General features: G+C 40.1%; 1 protein-coding gene across 1 annotated transcript; it reads left to right on the plus strand.

The window, feature by feature from the left end:
• The first annotated feature begins 15,612 nt into the window (after positions 1–15,612).
• On the plus strand, positions 15,613–16,580 carry LOC123609444 (putative olfactory receptor 2B8). The gene has a single exon (XM_045500512.1). The coding sequence runs from the start codon at positions 15,642–15,644 to the stop codon at positions 16,578–16,580; it is 939 nt and encodes a 312-aa protein (XP_045356468.1). The 5' UTR covers positions 15,613–15,641.
• Positions 16,581–17,596: the final 1,016 nt, after the last annotated feature.

A 17,596-nucleotide genomic window follows, 5' to 3' on the forward strand; every position in this document is an offset into this window, starting at 1 on the left:
TTTAATATACTGTTGAACTCGATTTGCTAGTATCTTGTTGAGAATTTTTGCATCCCTGTAATTCTCCTTTTTAGTGGGGTCTCTGTCTGGTTTGGGAATCAAGGTCATGCTGGTTTCATAGAGTCTGTCTGGGAGCTTTCCTTCCATTTCTATTTTTTTGGAACCACCTGAGAAGGATAGTTATTAACTATGCTTTAAATGTCTGGTAGAATTCCCCAGGAAAGCCATCTGGCCCAGGACTCTTATTTGTTGGGAGATTTTTGATAACTGCGTCAATTTCCTCACTGATTATGGGTCTGTTCAAATTTTCTATTTCTTCCCGTATGAGTTTTGGTAGTGTGTTGGTCCATTTCTCCCAGGTTGTCCAATTTGTTGGCATATACTTTTTCATAGTATTCTCTAATAATTGTCTGTATTTCTGTGGTGATAGTTGTGATCTCCCCTCTTTCCATCATGATTTTATCTCTTTGGGTTCTCTCTCTTTTCAGTTTGAGCACTCTGGCTAGGGGTTTATCAATTTTGTTTATTTCTTCCAAAATAACTCTTAGACTCATTGATCTGTTCTACTGTGTTTATTTGGATTCCATGTTGTTTATTTCTACTCTCATCTTTATTATTTCTCTTCTTCTGAAAGCTTTGGGATTTCTTTTCTCTTCTGTTTCTACTTCCTTAGGTGTGCAGTTGGCTTTTATATTTGGGATTTTTCTTGTTTCTTGAGATAGGCCTGGATTGCAATGACTATTCCTCTAGGACAGCCTTTGCTGCATTCCAAATGGGTTGGACTGTCATGTTTTCATTTTCATTTGCTTCCACGCATTTTTTAAATTTCTTCTTTAGTTGCTTGGTTGACCCATTCATTCTTTAGTAGGATGTGCTTTAACCTCCCTACATTTGGAGGCTTTCCAAATTTTTTCTTGTGGTTTATTTCACGTTTCCTAGCTTTGAGATTATGGTATGATCTCAATTCTTTTATATTTATTGAGGGCTGTTTTGTGAGCCAGCATGTGATCTATCTTGGAAAATTATCCATATGTACTCACCAAGAATGTGTGTTCTGCTGCTTTTGGATGAAAACTTCTGAATATATCTGTCCAGTCTATCGGGCCTTTAACTTCTTTGTTGATTGTTTCTTTCTTGAGTTTCTGCCTACATGATTTCTCCATTGTTGTCAGTGGAGTGTTAAAATTTCCTGTAATTACCATATTCTTACCAATCAGTTCATTGAATTTTATCACTAATGGGCTTATACATTCGGTTTCTTTCATTTTGGGGGCATAAACATTTACAAATGTTAGCTCTTCTTTTTGGATAGACCCCGTAATTATGATATAATGCCCATCTTCACCTCTTGTTTCAGTCTTTAGTTTAAAACCTAGTTTGTCTGATATAAGGATGGCTACTCCAGCATTCTTTTGACTTCCAGTAGCATAATAGATGGTTCTCCATCCCCTGGCTTTCAAGCTGAAGGTGTCCTCAGGTCTAAAATTGACCTCTTGTAGACAACATATAGATGGGTCTCGTTTTTTATCCATTCTGATATCGTATGTATTTTGATTGGGGCATTTAGTCTGTGTACATTCAGAGTTATTATTGAAAGCTATGGATTTAGTGTCATTGTGTTATCTGCAGGTTTCATGTTTCTGGAGATGTCTCTAGTCCTTTGTAGTCTTTGCAGAGTTCCACTCACAGAATGCCCTTCAGGATCTCTTGCAGGGTTTGTTTAGTGGTCATGAACTCCTTCAGTTTTTGTTTTTCTGGGAAAGCCTTTACCTCTCCTTCCATTCTGAGTGATGGACTGTCTTGCTGGAAAAAGGATTCTTGGCTGCATGTTTTTCCTATTCAGCGCATTGAATACTTCCTGCCACTCCCTTCTGGCCTGCCAAGTTTCAGTGGACAGGTGTGTACTACCCTTATGTGTCTACCCTTGTGGGCTAAGGCCTGTTTGTCCCGAGCTGCTTTCAGAAGTCTCTCTTTATCTTTGTGTTTTGCCATTTTCACAATGATATGCCATGGAGAAGGCCCACTCCTGTTGAATCTGAAGGGAGTTCCCTGTGCCTCCTGGATGTGGATGTCTGCTTCCTTCTGTAGATGAGGGAAGTTCTCAGCTATAATTTGTTCAGGTAAGCTTTCTGCCCCTTTCTCAATCTCTTCCTCTTCCTCTGGAACTCTGATTATATGGACTATTACTACGTTTCTTTGGATCTCATATTTCTAATGAACCCCTCATGGGCTCTTATTTTCTTATTTCTCTCTTTCACAACTTCCTCTTTTTCCATTCCTTTAACTTCTGTTTCACTAATTTTCCCCTCTGCTTCCTCCTTCCTTGCTGTCACTGCCTCTAGTTTATTTTACATGTCATTCACAGCATTTCTTGATTCATCATAACTATTTCTTAGTTCCTTGATGTCTGCAGCAATAGATTCTCTGCTCTCTCCTATGCTTTTCAAGCCTGGAGATTACTCTTACGATTATTATGTTAAACTCTTGATCAGATATATTGTTTATATCTGTTGTGAGCAATTCTCTAGGTGTCATTTTCCCTGGAATTTCTTTTGAGGAGAATTCTTCCTTTTTGTCATTTTGGCTAGTTTTCTGTCCTTTATGTATTTTAACAATTTGTTATGTGTCCTGCACCAGCGAGCACTACTATAATAAAAAGGGGTCATAATGCTGTCCATGGCCTGGCACTTCATGGGGTCTTTTTGAGTGTGTTGCTTGCTCTCTGTTGTGTGAGTCTTGTTTCTTTATGTCCCTACTTGTAGTGGTGGTTTGGACCTTCCACCAGGTGTGGTTTGATGTGTTCATTAAAGTAACCCTGGAAAAATATTAAAAGGGCGGGAGTGGTGGTGGAAGAAACCTTATCCCACACGAAGAGAGAAATGACAGGAGAGGGGAAAAAGTAACGGAAAAAATGGGGAAAAATTGACCCAGGAGAGAATCAGAGAAACTACATAGCTTAATCCAGAGAGAGAGGAAAATAAAAAGGCGATACACAAGAGGTATAGACAGAATAGATTAAAAATGTCTGCTTAAAGGAAGTAATAACTAGGATCGAGAAGGGAAGAAAGAAGAGGAAGAAAAGGAAAAAAATAATATATGTATAATAAGAATTTTCCAACAATCAAATCAGAAAATATAAATGGGCTGGACCGATATCTAATGGCGCCTTGGAGCCAGTGACAGCGCTGACCGGGGGGAGGGGACGTCTGGTTCGGTCAGTGTCAATGCCGCTCCTGTGGATCTGCAGTTAGCAGGTGGGGTGCGGTCAGGGTTTGGTGTGGGGGACCCACCTCCTCTGTGGCCCTGCTGTCCCATCCCTGAAGCCCGGGCGTATGGTGATGGGGAGAACAATGGTGCCACCCCAGTCTCTGCTTCCCAGACTGGGTGTCACAAGCCACTCTGTTCAGGCCATCCTCGCAGTGTCGCAGGGGTGCGCGTGCCCCAGCGTGTCCCACTCTGCTCAATAGGCACCTCCCAGGTGCTCCACTGGGATTCTAACCCTGATGTCTGGAAGAATCCTGCTCAACAGCCCAGTCCGTGTCAGTGCCGCATCCCCCAGCCAGAATTCATTCACATTTAAAATTAATAACTGAATGGTTCCTCGTTATAGATGTATATGTGAATATATGGGCAAATGTGAAGAAAATCTTAACTGCTTTGTAAAACCTCTAGGTAAGCACAGATGAAAGCTAGTGTAGCTGGGGTGGTCTAGGGGGTTACTTGTCCTCTGTCAGATCTGTGAATTTTAGAAGAGACAGATTACATCTCCTCTGTCATTGTCCTCCATAGTCATTGTCCCTGAGGATTGCCATGTCTGGAAAGCTTAATGACAAGGGCTCATTAAGAGTGTGGGGCATCCGTTCCCCAGAGACGTCAGCAGGGGAAGGGACTTGGTTCTGTGTGCCAGCCCAGCCACAGCTCAGAGTCACGGCACCTTCTCGACTATTCATAAGTGTCTCACTGTCACACCAGCAGGTCACCATACACAGGAAACAATACTGAGAGTTTGTGACTGCCTTCATCTTCTACCTCTGAGAGGCAAAGGGCAGATCTCTGGTGCGACATGAGGATCTGTGAAGTCATCCTGAGAAAGTGTCCTTTTGCTTAAGAAAAATGCATGGATGACCCAGTTCTGGTAGAGTCAGCCTTTGTATTTCCTGGAGACACTGATCCTACATGTCCCTGCTCCTATCCCCAGAGCTGTAATTAGGCAGTATCTTGGAATGAGGTAGGAAAGTGGCTTAGATCCCACTGAGAAGGTGAATAAAGGTGAGTAAAATGGCACTAAGTCTCTGTGTTGCTCTGGGAATAGATTAGTTTATTTTCAGTTGCGATTGTTCACAAACAAGGTGGTTTATTTGTATGCTTACATGGTAAATTGTGTAAAGTAACAAACCTTGAAAGTTCATGAAATATAAGAACTGAGGGTAATTGTTCTCTACTGATGCCCCCAGGTAATTCCTAGACCTTTGGTTCTGTGTAGTATATGCATCGCACCGCTCTGTGAACATGTGGAAAATAATTAAATATGCCTTGTTTCTGGGAATAACATATGGCCTTCAGTTTTAGAATATCAGAATATGACACCATATGCTTTCATACTTTCCCTTTGTTTCCTTATTGTGTGTGAATTTAGATAATATTTCTTCCCTATGGTTAAAATTTATTGTTAGTGGCTATCTTTATTAAATATTTATTTTCCCCAAATATACAAAATTTTCATGGAACTTTAAAAATCTATGTTGACATTTACAATAGGGAAGTTCCATTTTGTGTATATTCTGTTAATAAAAATTATTTTGACTTTATTTTAACAAGAAGTGGTGATCCTTCAAATGAGTTCTAATACCGAGTTAAATGGGCAGCCTGGTGGCTCAATCAGTTAAGCGTCTGACTCTTGATTTCAGCCAGGCCATGATCTCATGGCTTGTGGGTTCGAGACCCGCATCTGTCTCTGTGCTGAGAGTGCAGTGCCTGCTTGAGATTATATTCCTCTCTCTGCCCCTCCCCCGCTTGCACTCCCTCTCTCTCTTTCTCTCTAAGTAAACTGTAAAAATACTAATTTGAAGAAGAAAAGTATCAAACCTAAACGTTTACATATTGATGAATTAAAGAAATGACGTGGTGTGTATGTGTGTGTGCGTGTGTGTGTGTGATTGCACTGAGGTGATGTGTAAAGTACACTAGTTTCCATACTTCTATCCTTGCAAGCGATCATGAATGGACTCTTGTATGAACACTGTTCGTGACCTGCCCAAAAACTACCTGCTGGGGCTCCTATCCAAACCCTACTTGGTATGAGTGTGGGCTCCAAGGTTCAGAGCCATTCTCTTCTTAAGAGAATTTCCCTCAGCTGAGAGGGAGCCACATTGCCAAGGGCTCTGGGAGACATGGTGGGGGCAGCTTACAGCCAGTGACAGACTTATGGGATGTACAAAAGGTGCCAACGCCAAGGCAGGACTGAATCTGATGCAATCCATGCTCTAGAGCTGTGCTGTCCAATACTTTAGTAAGTAACACATAAGCTGCTTACATTTAAATTCATTAAAATTAAGTAAAATGTAAAATTCAATTTCTTATTTAGGACATTTTCAGTGCTCAGGTATGACAGGTAGAGGGTGGGCATAGAATTGGACAGTGAGGACAGAGAATTTCTACCATCACAGGTGGGTGGTTCTTCTGGAGTGTTCTGGCCACCTTCTCACGGGATCAATCTCCTGCTCTGTTTCACTGGAGACCACATCCTTGCTTAGCAACATTCTCTGCTGTTTTCCTTCCCTCACCCCATTTTTCCGAGAGCATTCCCTGAATAAACAACACGCAGTGGAAATCCTACTTCATCGTCTTCCATAGAACCTGCCCTACAGCCCAGTCGATGTTCATCACATGTGTCATTTCCTATGTAGTGATGGCTGCATTCCCCTCATTTGCTCATCCCCCATCATCATCCGAGGGCTCTTCTCATATGTCTGAGGTCAGCTCAGACCCATGAGATAGAAGTATCAAGAAAACAACAGCGATTCAGTCATAGCCCTGAGGCTGTGGAAATCTTGCCCCCACTTTTTCAGGATTCATTCAGGAACCGGATAGGGCAGCGTGTGTATGCCAAATATATCAGTGAATGTTATATATTTGAAATGTCTTAGAGACATTAGCTTGAGATCTTTTTCTTTAAGATGTGTAGTGTGCATAGACTAGTATCCAGTTTTGTGAAACTATGTGTTTTTTTCCACTAAAACTTAGAATTGTATGTCAGCATTGAGCTATTATGGTAATTGGAAATTCCTACCCTATCACCTTATGTGTGTCAGTACTAAGTATTTAACCTCTCACATTTGATTCAGTTCTCTTAATTACTATTGCAACATTGCATTCTTCTGACATGTCATTTGAAATATATACTTTATTGATGTGAATTATTACATAGAATGGCAATGTCTTTGTTTTGTATTTCTGTGTAATTTTATTTTCAATAATAACATTTCTTTCTCTTCATATATGCTCTGTGCTTTTTCCAAGTATTTATCTCTCATATGCAAAGTCATAATATAGGTTTAATCTATCACTGGACTTTCCTGTACTGTGTCATATCACGATAGTTGCTAGGGACCCATACTTTGCTCCTGTGCCCAGGAAGGACGTGTTCAATATTTCCAGCCAGTTTCAATTACGTAGTTTTCCAGATGAAGACATCCCTCTTACTGCAATCAGTCATTTGATGGTACCAAACATAGATGATGGTTCTTAGTCTAATTCCGCCAGTCTTTAAATATGGTAAGAAGGAAATGAAATGCAATTTCCCATTAACTGCAGGGGACACATGTCCTTTCTCTTGGAAGATTGCTCTGTGTGGTGCACAAGCTTTAAGAGGGGTGGATGTGGAGAAGGGGAAGAGGAAGGAACAGAGTGACCCAGATCAACAGAACATACTCGTGAGAATCAATAGGAGAACGCATTTCACAGCCTGATCTTTCCCATGTCTGGTGTCACTAAAGGATAATAATTTTCCTGAATTGTAATGAGAAAAACAATAGAAGAAAATTGTAGACTATGATATGAGTGCTGTAGTTCCCTTCCCGCGTGCTCTCTGCTCGACACTGGGAGCAATTGTACCACAGGGATGAGGACATTCTTGTGTCTGCTTCAGTGCGCATCTCCTTTGTCTGATATTTTATTTTTAAACTGAAAATCATAATCATTTTTGTACCTGTCAGATAGATAGCCGTTATGTATCCTTTACACATGCACACACACACACACACACACACATACACACACACACAATCCTGGAAAGCGGCAAATCATATGTACAAGTTCATCTCTCCAGGATTTTATCTTCTCTCAACTGTCTTCTTGGTCCTGATTGACATAATATTGTTAACATATATCATGATTTTATTCTAAAGGTGCAGTAGTATATCGGTGTTTTCTTGGGATGAGTTTACATTTTATTTTTGCCCTTCTTCACTTTGGTAATGCTTCCTTTATTAGGTACATTAAAAAGTTTGTGGGAAATTTATTTGAAGTAAATGTATCAATATGTGTGCATGTGTCTATGAGACTCAAGACAGTTTGTTTTTATTTGCTATTCTGAGCAGGTATGAGTCGGAGGACACGTCTTGTTTTTGCACATTTAGACTGTCACAAATAACTGTATAATTATTACTATTAAGAAAAGTTTTCTGCATAGATTTTTTGTGTGGAGACCACTGATCCTATGTTTATACGAAATTAAAGGAGGTATAATATAGTGTCAAATACCAAATCCTCCCTCCAAATATTATGAATGTTTTCTGCCCGTTTTGTACCTGTTTCTTTCACACATCAATGGGTCCTCCCCCAAACCTGATTCAGATTTTAAAGTGTTAGAAGAATTAAAAATGCACAGTACGCCCAACCATTTGAATATGATACAACCAAAGGACTCATTTTCTGATGCCTCTTAGGTCAGTGTATAACTATTCATCTTCTTCAGTTACAGTAAGCATTGGATGAAAATGGTCATCACCCAGCCTCGAAACTGGCAATGTGTTTGGTCCAGTGTCACTAACTCTGCAGGGTAGCTCCTAGAAAGGTGATCATTGACGTAATGTGGACAGATGTCTGATTTTGTATAATACCAAAATATTACTTTCTTTATGTCTTTCCTTATACTACTTTAAGTTTTGCATTATAGCTCTTTGACCCGTCATTGATTTAGAATGTATCTGTCTTTATCTCTGTGTCTTTATCTCTCTATTTTATCCTAGGGAGTGATGTAAAACATGTCAGGTTGTACATAATTACATGGTTGGATAACTTTCTAAAATGTTTATTCTGCTTAGGATGTCGATGAGGAATAATTCTACCTCTTTGAGGAATTTTACGAACGCTAATTGGTAATATGTGCAATGGAAATCTGCAGAAGGAAGAGGAAAGCGTTGGTCAATGGATTTTAGAGTTCTGATTCCAGCTGGCTCTGCATGGCCAATGAATTTTCCGAGTTCCTGTTAAATTGGTATGGTAATTAGAGGCATTTTTCAGGGAAAAGTTGAGCACTGTAATTGAATGGTGGTTTTTGGTGTTCTCTCTGATTTTTTTAATTGCTTTACTACCATACCAAAAAAAAAAAAAAAAAAGAAAAGAAAAACAAAAGAAAAGAAACTTTGTCTTTCCCAAATATAATACCTTAGTTAGAGAGTCAATACTGCCAAAATGTTTATGCAGAAATAGTGGTGAGATTTTGAATGTAATTGAATTCTTCGTGTAAGTACTGTCTTGTTCATAATTTCCTATATCAGGATGCTTTTTCCACAGTGTGTAGTCTTTACATATACGTGTATATATATATATATATATATATACACACGTATATACGTGTATGTATATATATATATATATACGTGTATGTATATATATATATATATACACACGTATATACGTGTATGTATATATATATATACATACACACATATATATATACACGTATATACGTGTATATATATACACATATATATATATACATATATATATATATAGAGAGAGAGAGAGGTATGTACTTTTTAATGTTTATTTGTTTATTTTAAGAAAGAGAGAGAGTGAGGGAGCAGGGAGATGCAGACAGAGAGGGAGAGAGACAGAATCCCCAGCAGGGTCAGGGCTGTCAGCGAAGAGTCCAACACAGGGCTTGAACCCTCAAAACATGAGATCATGGTCCCCGCTGAAATCAAGAGTCAGATGCTTAACCCACTGAGCCACCCAGGTGTCATCATATTCTGTTTTAATGCACACGTGGTGTGTGCAAATCCAGTTGTGTAGAATCATTAGACACATATTTATAATAACATCTCTCCTCTCTGCATTTCTTTCTGATTCTTTCTGATAGCTCTTCCTGTCTTCCCTTATACATTTTTACATAACTTAAGTCTGGAACATACATACATTTTATAGTACTTTAAGTCCTAGTAAGCACAGACTGAAAGAACTTATATTCCTATCACTGATGGAAACACAAGGCCCATTATTTGATTTTGCTGACATTACATATTAATTATTTACTTTTTTGAGTCTTTCTTCTTTTTTTAATTTTATTTTTTATATTTTTAAATTTACATCCAAATTAGTTAGCATATAGTGCAACAATGATTTCAGGAGTAGATTTCTTAGAGTCCCTTACCCATTTAGCTCACCTCGCCTCCCACAACCCCTCCAGTAACCCTCAGTTTGTTCTCATATTTATGAGTCTCTTCTGTTTTGTCTCCCTCCCTGTTTTTATTTTTGTTTCCCTTCCCTTATGTTCATCTGTTTTGTCTCTAAGCCCTCATATGAGTGAAGTCTTATGATTTTTGTATTTCTCTTACTAAGTTTACTTAGCATAATACCCTCCAGTTCCATCCATGTAGTTGCAAATGGCAAGATTTCATTGTTTTTGATCGCCAAATAATACGCCATTGTGTATATATATACCACATCTTCTTTATCTATTCATCCATCGATAGACATTAGGGCTCTTTCCGTACTTTGGCTATTGTTGAGAGTGCTGCTATAACCATGGGGGTGCATATGTCCCTTTAAAACAGCACACCTGTATCCCATGGATAAATGCCTAGTAGCACAATTGCTGGGTCGTAGGGTAGTGCTATTTTTAGTTTTTTGAGGAACCTCCATACTGTTTTCCAGAGTGGCTGCACCAGCTTGCACTTCCACCAACAAAGCAAAAGAGATCCTCTTTCTCCACATTCTGGCCAACATCTGTTATTGCCTGAATTGTTAATGTTAGCCATTCTGACAGGTGTCAGGTGGTATCTCATTGTGGTTTTGATTTGTATTTCCTTGATGATGAGTGATGTTGAGCATCTTTTTCATGTGTTGGTTGGCCATCTGGATGTCTTCTTTGGAGAAGTGTCTATTCATGTCTTTCACCCATTTCTTCACTGGATCATTTGTTTTTTGGGTGCTGACTTTGATAAATTCTTTGTAGATTTTGGATACTAACCCTTTAGCTGATATGCCTTTTGCAAATATCTTCTCCCATTCAGCCTGTTGCCTTTTAGTTTTGCTGTTTGTTTTCTTCGCTGTACAGAAGCTTTTTATTTTGATGAGGTCCCAGTAGTTCATTTTTGCTTTTGTTTCCATTGCCTCCAGAGATGTGTTGAGTGAGAAGTTGCTGTGGCCAAGATCAAAGAGGTTTTTGTCTCCTTTCTCCTCAAGGATTTTGCTGGCTTCCTGTCTTACATTGAGGTCTTTCATCCATTTTGAGTTTATTTTTGTGTCTGGGGTAAGAAAGTGGTCCAGGTTCATTCTTCTGCATGTCGCTGTCCAGTTTTCCCAGCACCACTTGCTGAAGAGACTGTCTTTATTCCATTGGATAGTCTTTCCTGCTTTGTCAAAGATTAGTTGGCCATACGTTAGTGGATCCATTTCTGAGTTCTCTATTCTGTTCCACTGATCTGAGTGTCTGTTCTTGTGCCAGTACCATACTGTCTTGATGATTACAACTTTCTAGTAGAGCTTGAAGTCTGGGATTGTGATGCGTCCTGCTTTGGTTTTCTTTTTCAAGATCACTTTGGCTATTTGGGGTCTTTCCTGGTTCCATACAAATTTTAGGATTATTTGTTCCAGCTCTGTGAAGAATGCTGGTGCTATTTTGATAGGGATCGCATTGAATATGTAGATTGCTTTGGGTAGTATCGACGTTTTAACAATATTTGTTCTTCCTATCCAGGAGCATGGAATCTTTTTCCATTTTTATTCTCTGTCTTTTTCAATTTCTTTCATAAGCTTTCTATAGTTTTCAGTGTATAGATTTTTCACTTCTTTGGTTAGACTTATTCCTAGGTATTTTATGGTTTTTTTTGTGAAACTGTAAATGGGATAGATTCCTTGATTTCTCTTTGTGTCACTTCATTGTTGGTGTTTAGGAATGCAACCGATTTCTGTGTGTTGATTTTATATCCTGCAACTGCTGAATTCATGAATCAATTCTAGCAGTTTTTTGGTGGCATCTTTTGGGTTTTCCATATCGAGTGTCACGTCATCTGCAGAAAGTGATCTATGTGGTCTATTCTGGAGAATGTTCCATGTGCACTGAAGAAGAATGTATATTCTGCTGCTTTAGGATGAAATGTTCTGAATATATCTGTTAAGTCCAACTGGTCCAGTGTGTCATTCAAAGACATTGTTTTCTTGTTGGTATTCTGTTTAGATGATCTGTCCATTGTTGTGAGTGGAGCGTTGAAGTCTCCTCCTATTATGGTATTACTATCGGTGAGTTTCTTTATGTTTGTGATTAATTGATCTATATAGTTGGGTGCTCACACATTTGGCACATAAATATTTACAATTGTTAGTTCTTCTTGGTGGATAGACCCCATGATTACAATATAATGCCCTTCTGCATCTCCTGATAGAGTCTTTATTTTAAAATCTAGATTGTCTGATATAAGTATGGCTACTCCGGCTTTCTTTTGTTGACCATTAGCATGATAGATGGTTCTCCATCCCCTTATTTTCAATCTGAAGGTGTCTTTAGGTCTAATGTGTGTCTCTTGTAAACAGGATATAGCTGGGTCTTGTTTTCTTATCCATTCTGTTACCCTATGTGTTTTGATTGGAGCATTGAGTCCATTGACATTTAGAGTGAGTACTGAAAGATACGAATGTATTGCCATTATGATGCTGGTAGAGTTGGAGTTTCTGGCGGTGTTCTCTGCTCCTTTCTAATCTTTGTTGCTTTGGGTATTTATTTATCTATTTATATTTTTCATTGTTTCTTGCCTCAGAGAGTCCCCCTTAAAATTTCTTGCAGGGCTGGTTTAGTGGTCACAAACTCCTTTAATTTTTGTTTGTCTGGGAAACTTTTAATCTCTCCTTCTATTTTCAATGACAGCCTTGCTGGATAAAGAATTCTTGGCTGCATAGTTTTCTGACTCTGCACACTGAATATATCCTACACTCCTTTCCGGTCTGCTGAGTTTCTGTGGGTAGGTCTGCTGCAAACCTGATCTGTCTTCCCTTGTAGGTTAGGGACTTTTTTCCCTTGCTGCTTTCATGATTCTCTCCTTGCCTGAGTTATTTGTGAATTTGACTATGATATGCCTTGTTGAGGTTGGTTTTGGTTGAATCTAATGGGGGTCCTCTGTGCTTCCTGGATTTTGATGTCTGTGTCTTTCCCCAGGTTAGGAAAGTTTTCCACTATTATTTGCTCACATCACCTTTCGACCCCTATTTCTCTCTCGTCCTCTTCTGGGACCCCTATCATTCTGATGTTCCTTTGAATGGTCACTGATTTGTCTAATTCTTAATCATGCTCTTTTACCTTAATCTCCCTCTTTTTATCTGCTTCATTATTCTCTATACGTTGTCCTCTGTATTGCTGACTCTCTGTTCTGCCTCACCCATCCTTGCTGCTGCTGCATCCATCTCTAATTGCAGCTCACTTATAGCATTTTTAATTTCATTCTGGCTATATTTTACTCCCTTTTATCTCTGCAGAAAGGGATTCTATTTTTTTTCAATATATGAAGTTTATTGTCAAATTGGTTTCCATACAACATCTAGTGCTCATTCCAAAAGGTGCCCTCATCAATAGCCATCACCCACCCTCCCCTCCCTCCCACCCCCGATCAACCCCCAGTTTGTGCAGAAAGGGATTCTAATCTATTTTTTACTCCAGCTAGTTTTCTTGTTATTGTGATTCTAAATTCTGGTTCAGACAACTTGCTTGTATCTGTGTTGGTTAAATCCCTGCCTGTCGTTTCTTCGTGCTGTTTCTTTTGGGGTGTATACCTTTATTTTGTCATTTTAAAGGGAGAACAGGAATTAATGAAGTAGAAAAATTAAAATTAAAAAATTAAAATTTAAAAACTATTAAAATTAAAAAATTAAAAACACACACAAATTGAATAAATGATGCTAGATCCTAGGTGTGTTTTGGTCGGGGTGTTGAAAGTGGTTTGACAGATTAGAGAGAAAAAAAGGGGGGGGGAAGAAATCGTTTAAGAATTTGTAAAAATGAATACACTGAAGTAGACTTAAATGAGATGATGGGCATAAAATAGAATTTGAAAAAATATACCCAAAGTAAATAATATAGTAGAAAAAAATAAAGAAAAATATTTTTAATAAAAATTAAAAATGAAAATGAATGTTTCTTTTTCTATATTCAAGAAAAAGAAACGAAATGAAAGAGAGAAAAAAGAAACAGGAAAAAAAAGAAATTGTTTGAAAATTTGAAGCAGTGAATACACTGTATTAGACTAAATAAAATGATGGAAGTAAAATAGAATTTGAAAAATTTACATAAAAGCACACATATGGTAAAAAAAATGAAAGAAAAATATTTTTAATAGAAATTGAAAGTAACAATGAAGTTTTTCTCTTTCTGCATTCAAGAAAAAGAAACGAAAAAGGGAAAAAAGGAAAAAGAAAATAAGGAGATCATTTGAAAATTTGAAAAGGTGAATACACTGAAGTAGTCTAAAATAAAATGGTGGAAGTAAGGTAAAATTTGAAAAAACTTAGACAAAAGTAAAAAATATAGTAATGACAATGAAAGAAAAATATTTTTAATAAAAATTGAAAATAAAAATGAATGTTTTCTCTTTCTGTATTCAAGAAAAAGAAGTGTAAAAGAGGATAAAAAAGAAAGAAAGAAAATTGAACAGATGGACCTGCTAAGAGATTGAAGCAGGACTGAAACCACTTCGTTTTCCCCTACAGGTCAGTCCATGTAGCTCTTTACAGTCCTTAAATTAAGCTGGTGGTGAGGTTTTGTTCTTGAAGAGCAAAGTTCGCTCAGTTGCGCAGGGCTTGGTGTAACAGCTCCGCTCTCCACTAGATGGCGCTGCTAGACTACTGGTGTGGATTGTTGCAGCGCTCATAGGTGCATATGCGCATGGGCAGGAATGGTGAAAATGGCGCCACCCAGCTACCCAGTCTGTTCTCCCAGAGCAGCAATCACGCACCGGTCCTCTGTCTTCAGCTCTGTCCACTCCCCACTTTCTCACTCTCCATGACCAGGCCCCAGGCAGCACCTCTCTCCCGAGTTTTGTCTCAGATGCGGCTGTTTTCCCTGGCCCCTTACTTCCAAAGGACTGCGGCCTTGACCCATTCAGCCCCTCTGCGAGAGGGTCTCACTGAGTAATGGCTGAATGAGCAATGGCCGAATGTCAGCTGCACCCAGGAACGCCCACTGGACTCTGCTGTTGCTGATGCCCCGAGACTGTGGCCAGGTGCCAGCCCGCTCCAAAGAAAGATTGCAAGACAGTGGCGCCTCAGCGTTTCAGGGACGATGGAAAATCACAACACACATCTGGCACCAGGCTTTACCGTCAACAACCTTGCCCCAGAACCAGTGAAGTTGGCTGCCTTCCGGGGTCTGCTGGGACCAGGTGGCTTCAACAGTCGCTACCAAATGTCCTTCCAGCAGTGGAACCACTTTTCCCCGTGTGGCCTGAGAACCTCCCAGACCCCACTCTGTTCCTGGGGATTCACCTTTCCCACCAGAGCACTGCCACGTATCGAGCTGCAGAGTTGCAGCCTTTGCGCTCCCCTTGTTTCAAGTCTTAATGGAATTTAAACCCTCTCCTTTCTCCTTTCTCCCTTTTTACTTTAGTCCCTGCGGTTGCTTCCAATTTTCCACTTTCCTCCAGCCGCTTTTGGGGAGGGGTGCTTTTCCTGTATTCTCCGCCCCCACCCCCCGCAGTCTCCATCCTCTCTCTGCTCGCAAAAGCACCTCCCTTCCTGCGCCTTCTCGTTCCCCAAGTTCACTTCTCCGTGCCACGTACCTGCTGAATTCTGTGCTTCAGGTTGTGCAGATTGTTGTGTTAATCCTCCAGTCAGTTTTCTAGGAGTGTAGGATGGCTTAGTGTTGGTCTGGCTGTATTTCATGGATATGAGACACACAAAATACTTCCATGCTGTTCCGCCATCTTGGCTCCTCTCCTCATTAACAATTTACTTTTTATGGTAATGTGGAACGAAAGTGGAACTAATTGATCAATGTAATGAGTACACCATTTATTCAAATAGTTACTTATAAAATGCCATGACTGGTCTTAAACATGATAAACACACCTCCTGCCAACTTTTGATTTTTTTGAAGATTTCTCTTAAAAATTACTAAATGCTTGATCTTGACAGGAAACATGTGGTAAGAAAGGATGGACCCGAAAAATGGAAGTTCTTTCACGGGCTTTATCCTGCTGGGTTTCTCTGACCGGCCTCAGCTGGAGCGAGTCCTCTTTGTGGTTCTTCTCACCTTCTATCTGCTCACCCTGCTGGGAAACACAAGCATCATTGCGTTGTCCCGCCTGGACCCACACCTGCAGACTCCCATGTACTTTTTCCTGTCCAACCTAAGCTTTCTGGACCTGTGTTACACGACCAGCATTGTTCCTCAGCTGCTGGTTCATCTCAGGGGACCAGACAAGTCTATCTCCTTTGGTGCCTGTGTAGCTCAGCTCTTCGTCTCTCTATGGTTGGGAGGCACAGAATGCATTCTGTTGGGGGTGATGGCAATTGACCGCTACGCAGCCGTCTGCAGGCCCCTGCACTACACAGTGATCATGCACCCCCGCTTCTGTGCCCTGATGGCTTCTGCATCGTGGTTCATTGGTTTTGCCAACTCCTCGTTGCAGACGGTGCTCACCTTCCTTGTACCACTTTGTGGGAGAAATAAAATAGACCACTTCCTTTGTGAGGTTCCCCCACTGCTCAAGCTTGCCTGTGTTGACACCACTGTGAATGAGTCTGAGCTCTTCTTTGTCAGTGTGATCATTCTTCTCATACCTGTGGCATTAATCACATTCTCCTATGGTCGAATCGTCACGGCAGTGTTAAGAATAAAGTCAGCTGCAGGACAGAGGAAAGCCTTTGGGACATGTGGGTCCCACCTCACGGTGGTTTCCCTTTTCTACGGCACGGCGATCTATGCTTACCTCCAGCCCAGCAACAACTACTCCCAGGATCAGGGCAAGTTCATTTCTCTCTTCTACACCATTGTCACCCCCATGGTCAACCCCTTCATATATACCCTGCGAAACAAGGATGTGACAGGAGCAATGAGGAAGGTATTCTGTGGGGGCTATGACTCCAGATGACTGGGGGGCAAGACCCTCTGATGGAAGAATTTGAGTTCAGAGTCTTTCTGCTTTTGTGTCCTGCACGTGTCATCCAACATTTTTTCTGACAACTCTCAAAGGGATTTTCTTATCTCCTTCTTTCGTGCAAGTGAGTGTTCAAACTCTGAGTTCATGGATTCATTGCAGCCTCCAGAGATTCTGATTTAGAGCATCTGCGTCATATTATTTTTTCAAAAACCTCCACAAGATTTTGTTATTTCACTCCCTTTTGGGAGCACTATTTCTTTCCTAATTGCAAACAGACATCTACACACATATGATAAAAACACAGCCAATCAGAATATGTTCCACCGATACAGTATCAGAAACATTAATATATTAAATTTGTTTTAATGCTTGTATATTTATTTTGAGAGAGAGAGAGACAGAGACAGAGACAGAGACAGAGAACAGAAGTGAACGAGAGGCAGAGAGAGCCAAAGAGAGGGACAATCCCAAGGTGGATCTGCGCGGCCGGCACAGAGTCCCATTAAGGGTTGGAACTCACAAACTATGAGATCATGACCCCAGCCAAAATCAAGATTTGGATGCCTAACTGACTGAGCCACCCCAGCACACCAGAAATATTAATATTTTAGTATTTTCTAGCAATTGCTGGAGGCATATCCCTTTTTCTTGTATTTTGATCATGGCTCTGATTGAAGGTCCATAAGTTGACTGAGCTCTTTCACACAAGTAGGTGGGGCAACAGTGTAAAAAAACTTTTAGGTCAAAGAAAAACCTACTAACATCAATCCTGATAAAGCCATTCAGATGTCAGGCCCTCGTGTGACCTCACAGGAATGACAATGGTTTAATGTGGCCTTCATGTCTCAGAGGGGGAGGGTGGGATGCGTACCTGCCAGTGACACTGAGAACTTGAGCTGGTAACATGCCAGGTGGTGCTCACGTGTCATTATGTGCAAAGTCAGAGAAGCACCAATGTGCGGTGTGCACGTTGGTGAGATTCAGTTCGTGAGCCAACCTGTTCATTA

Source organism: Leopardus geoffroyi, chromosome B2 (genome assembly GCF_018350155.1).
Source record: "Leopardus geoffroyi isolate Oge1 chromosome B2, O.geoffroyi_Oge1_pat1.0, whole genome shotgun sequence".
NCBI lineage: Eukaryota > Metazoa > Chordata > Mammalia > Carnivora > Felidae > Leopardus > Leopardus geoffroyi.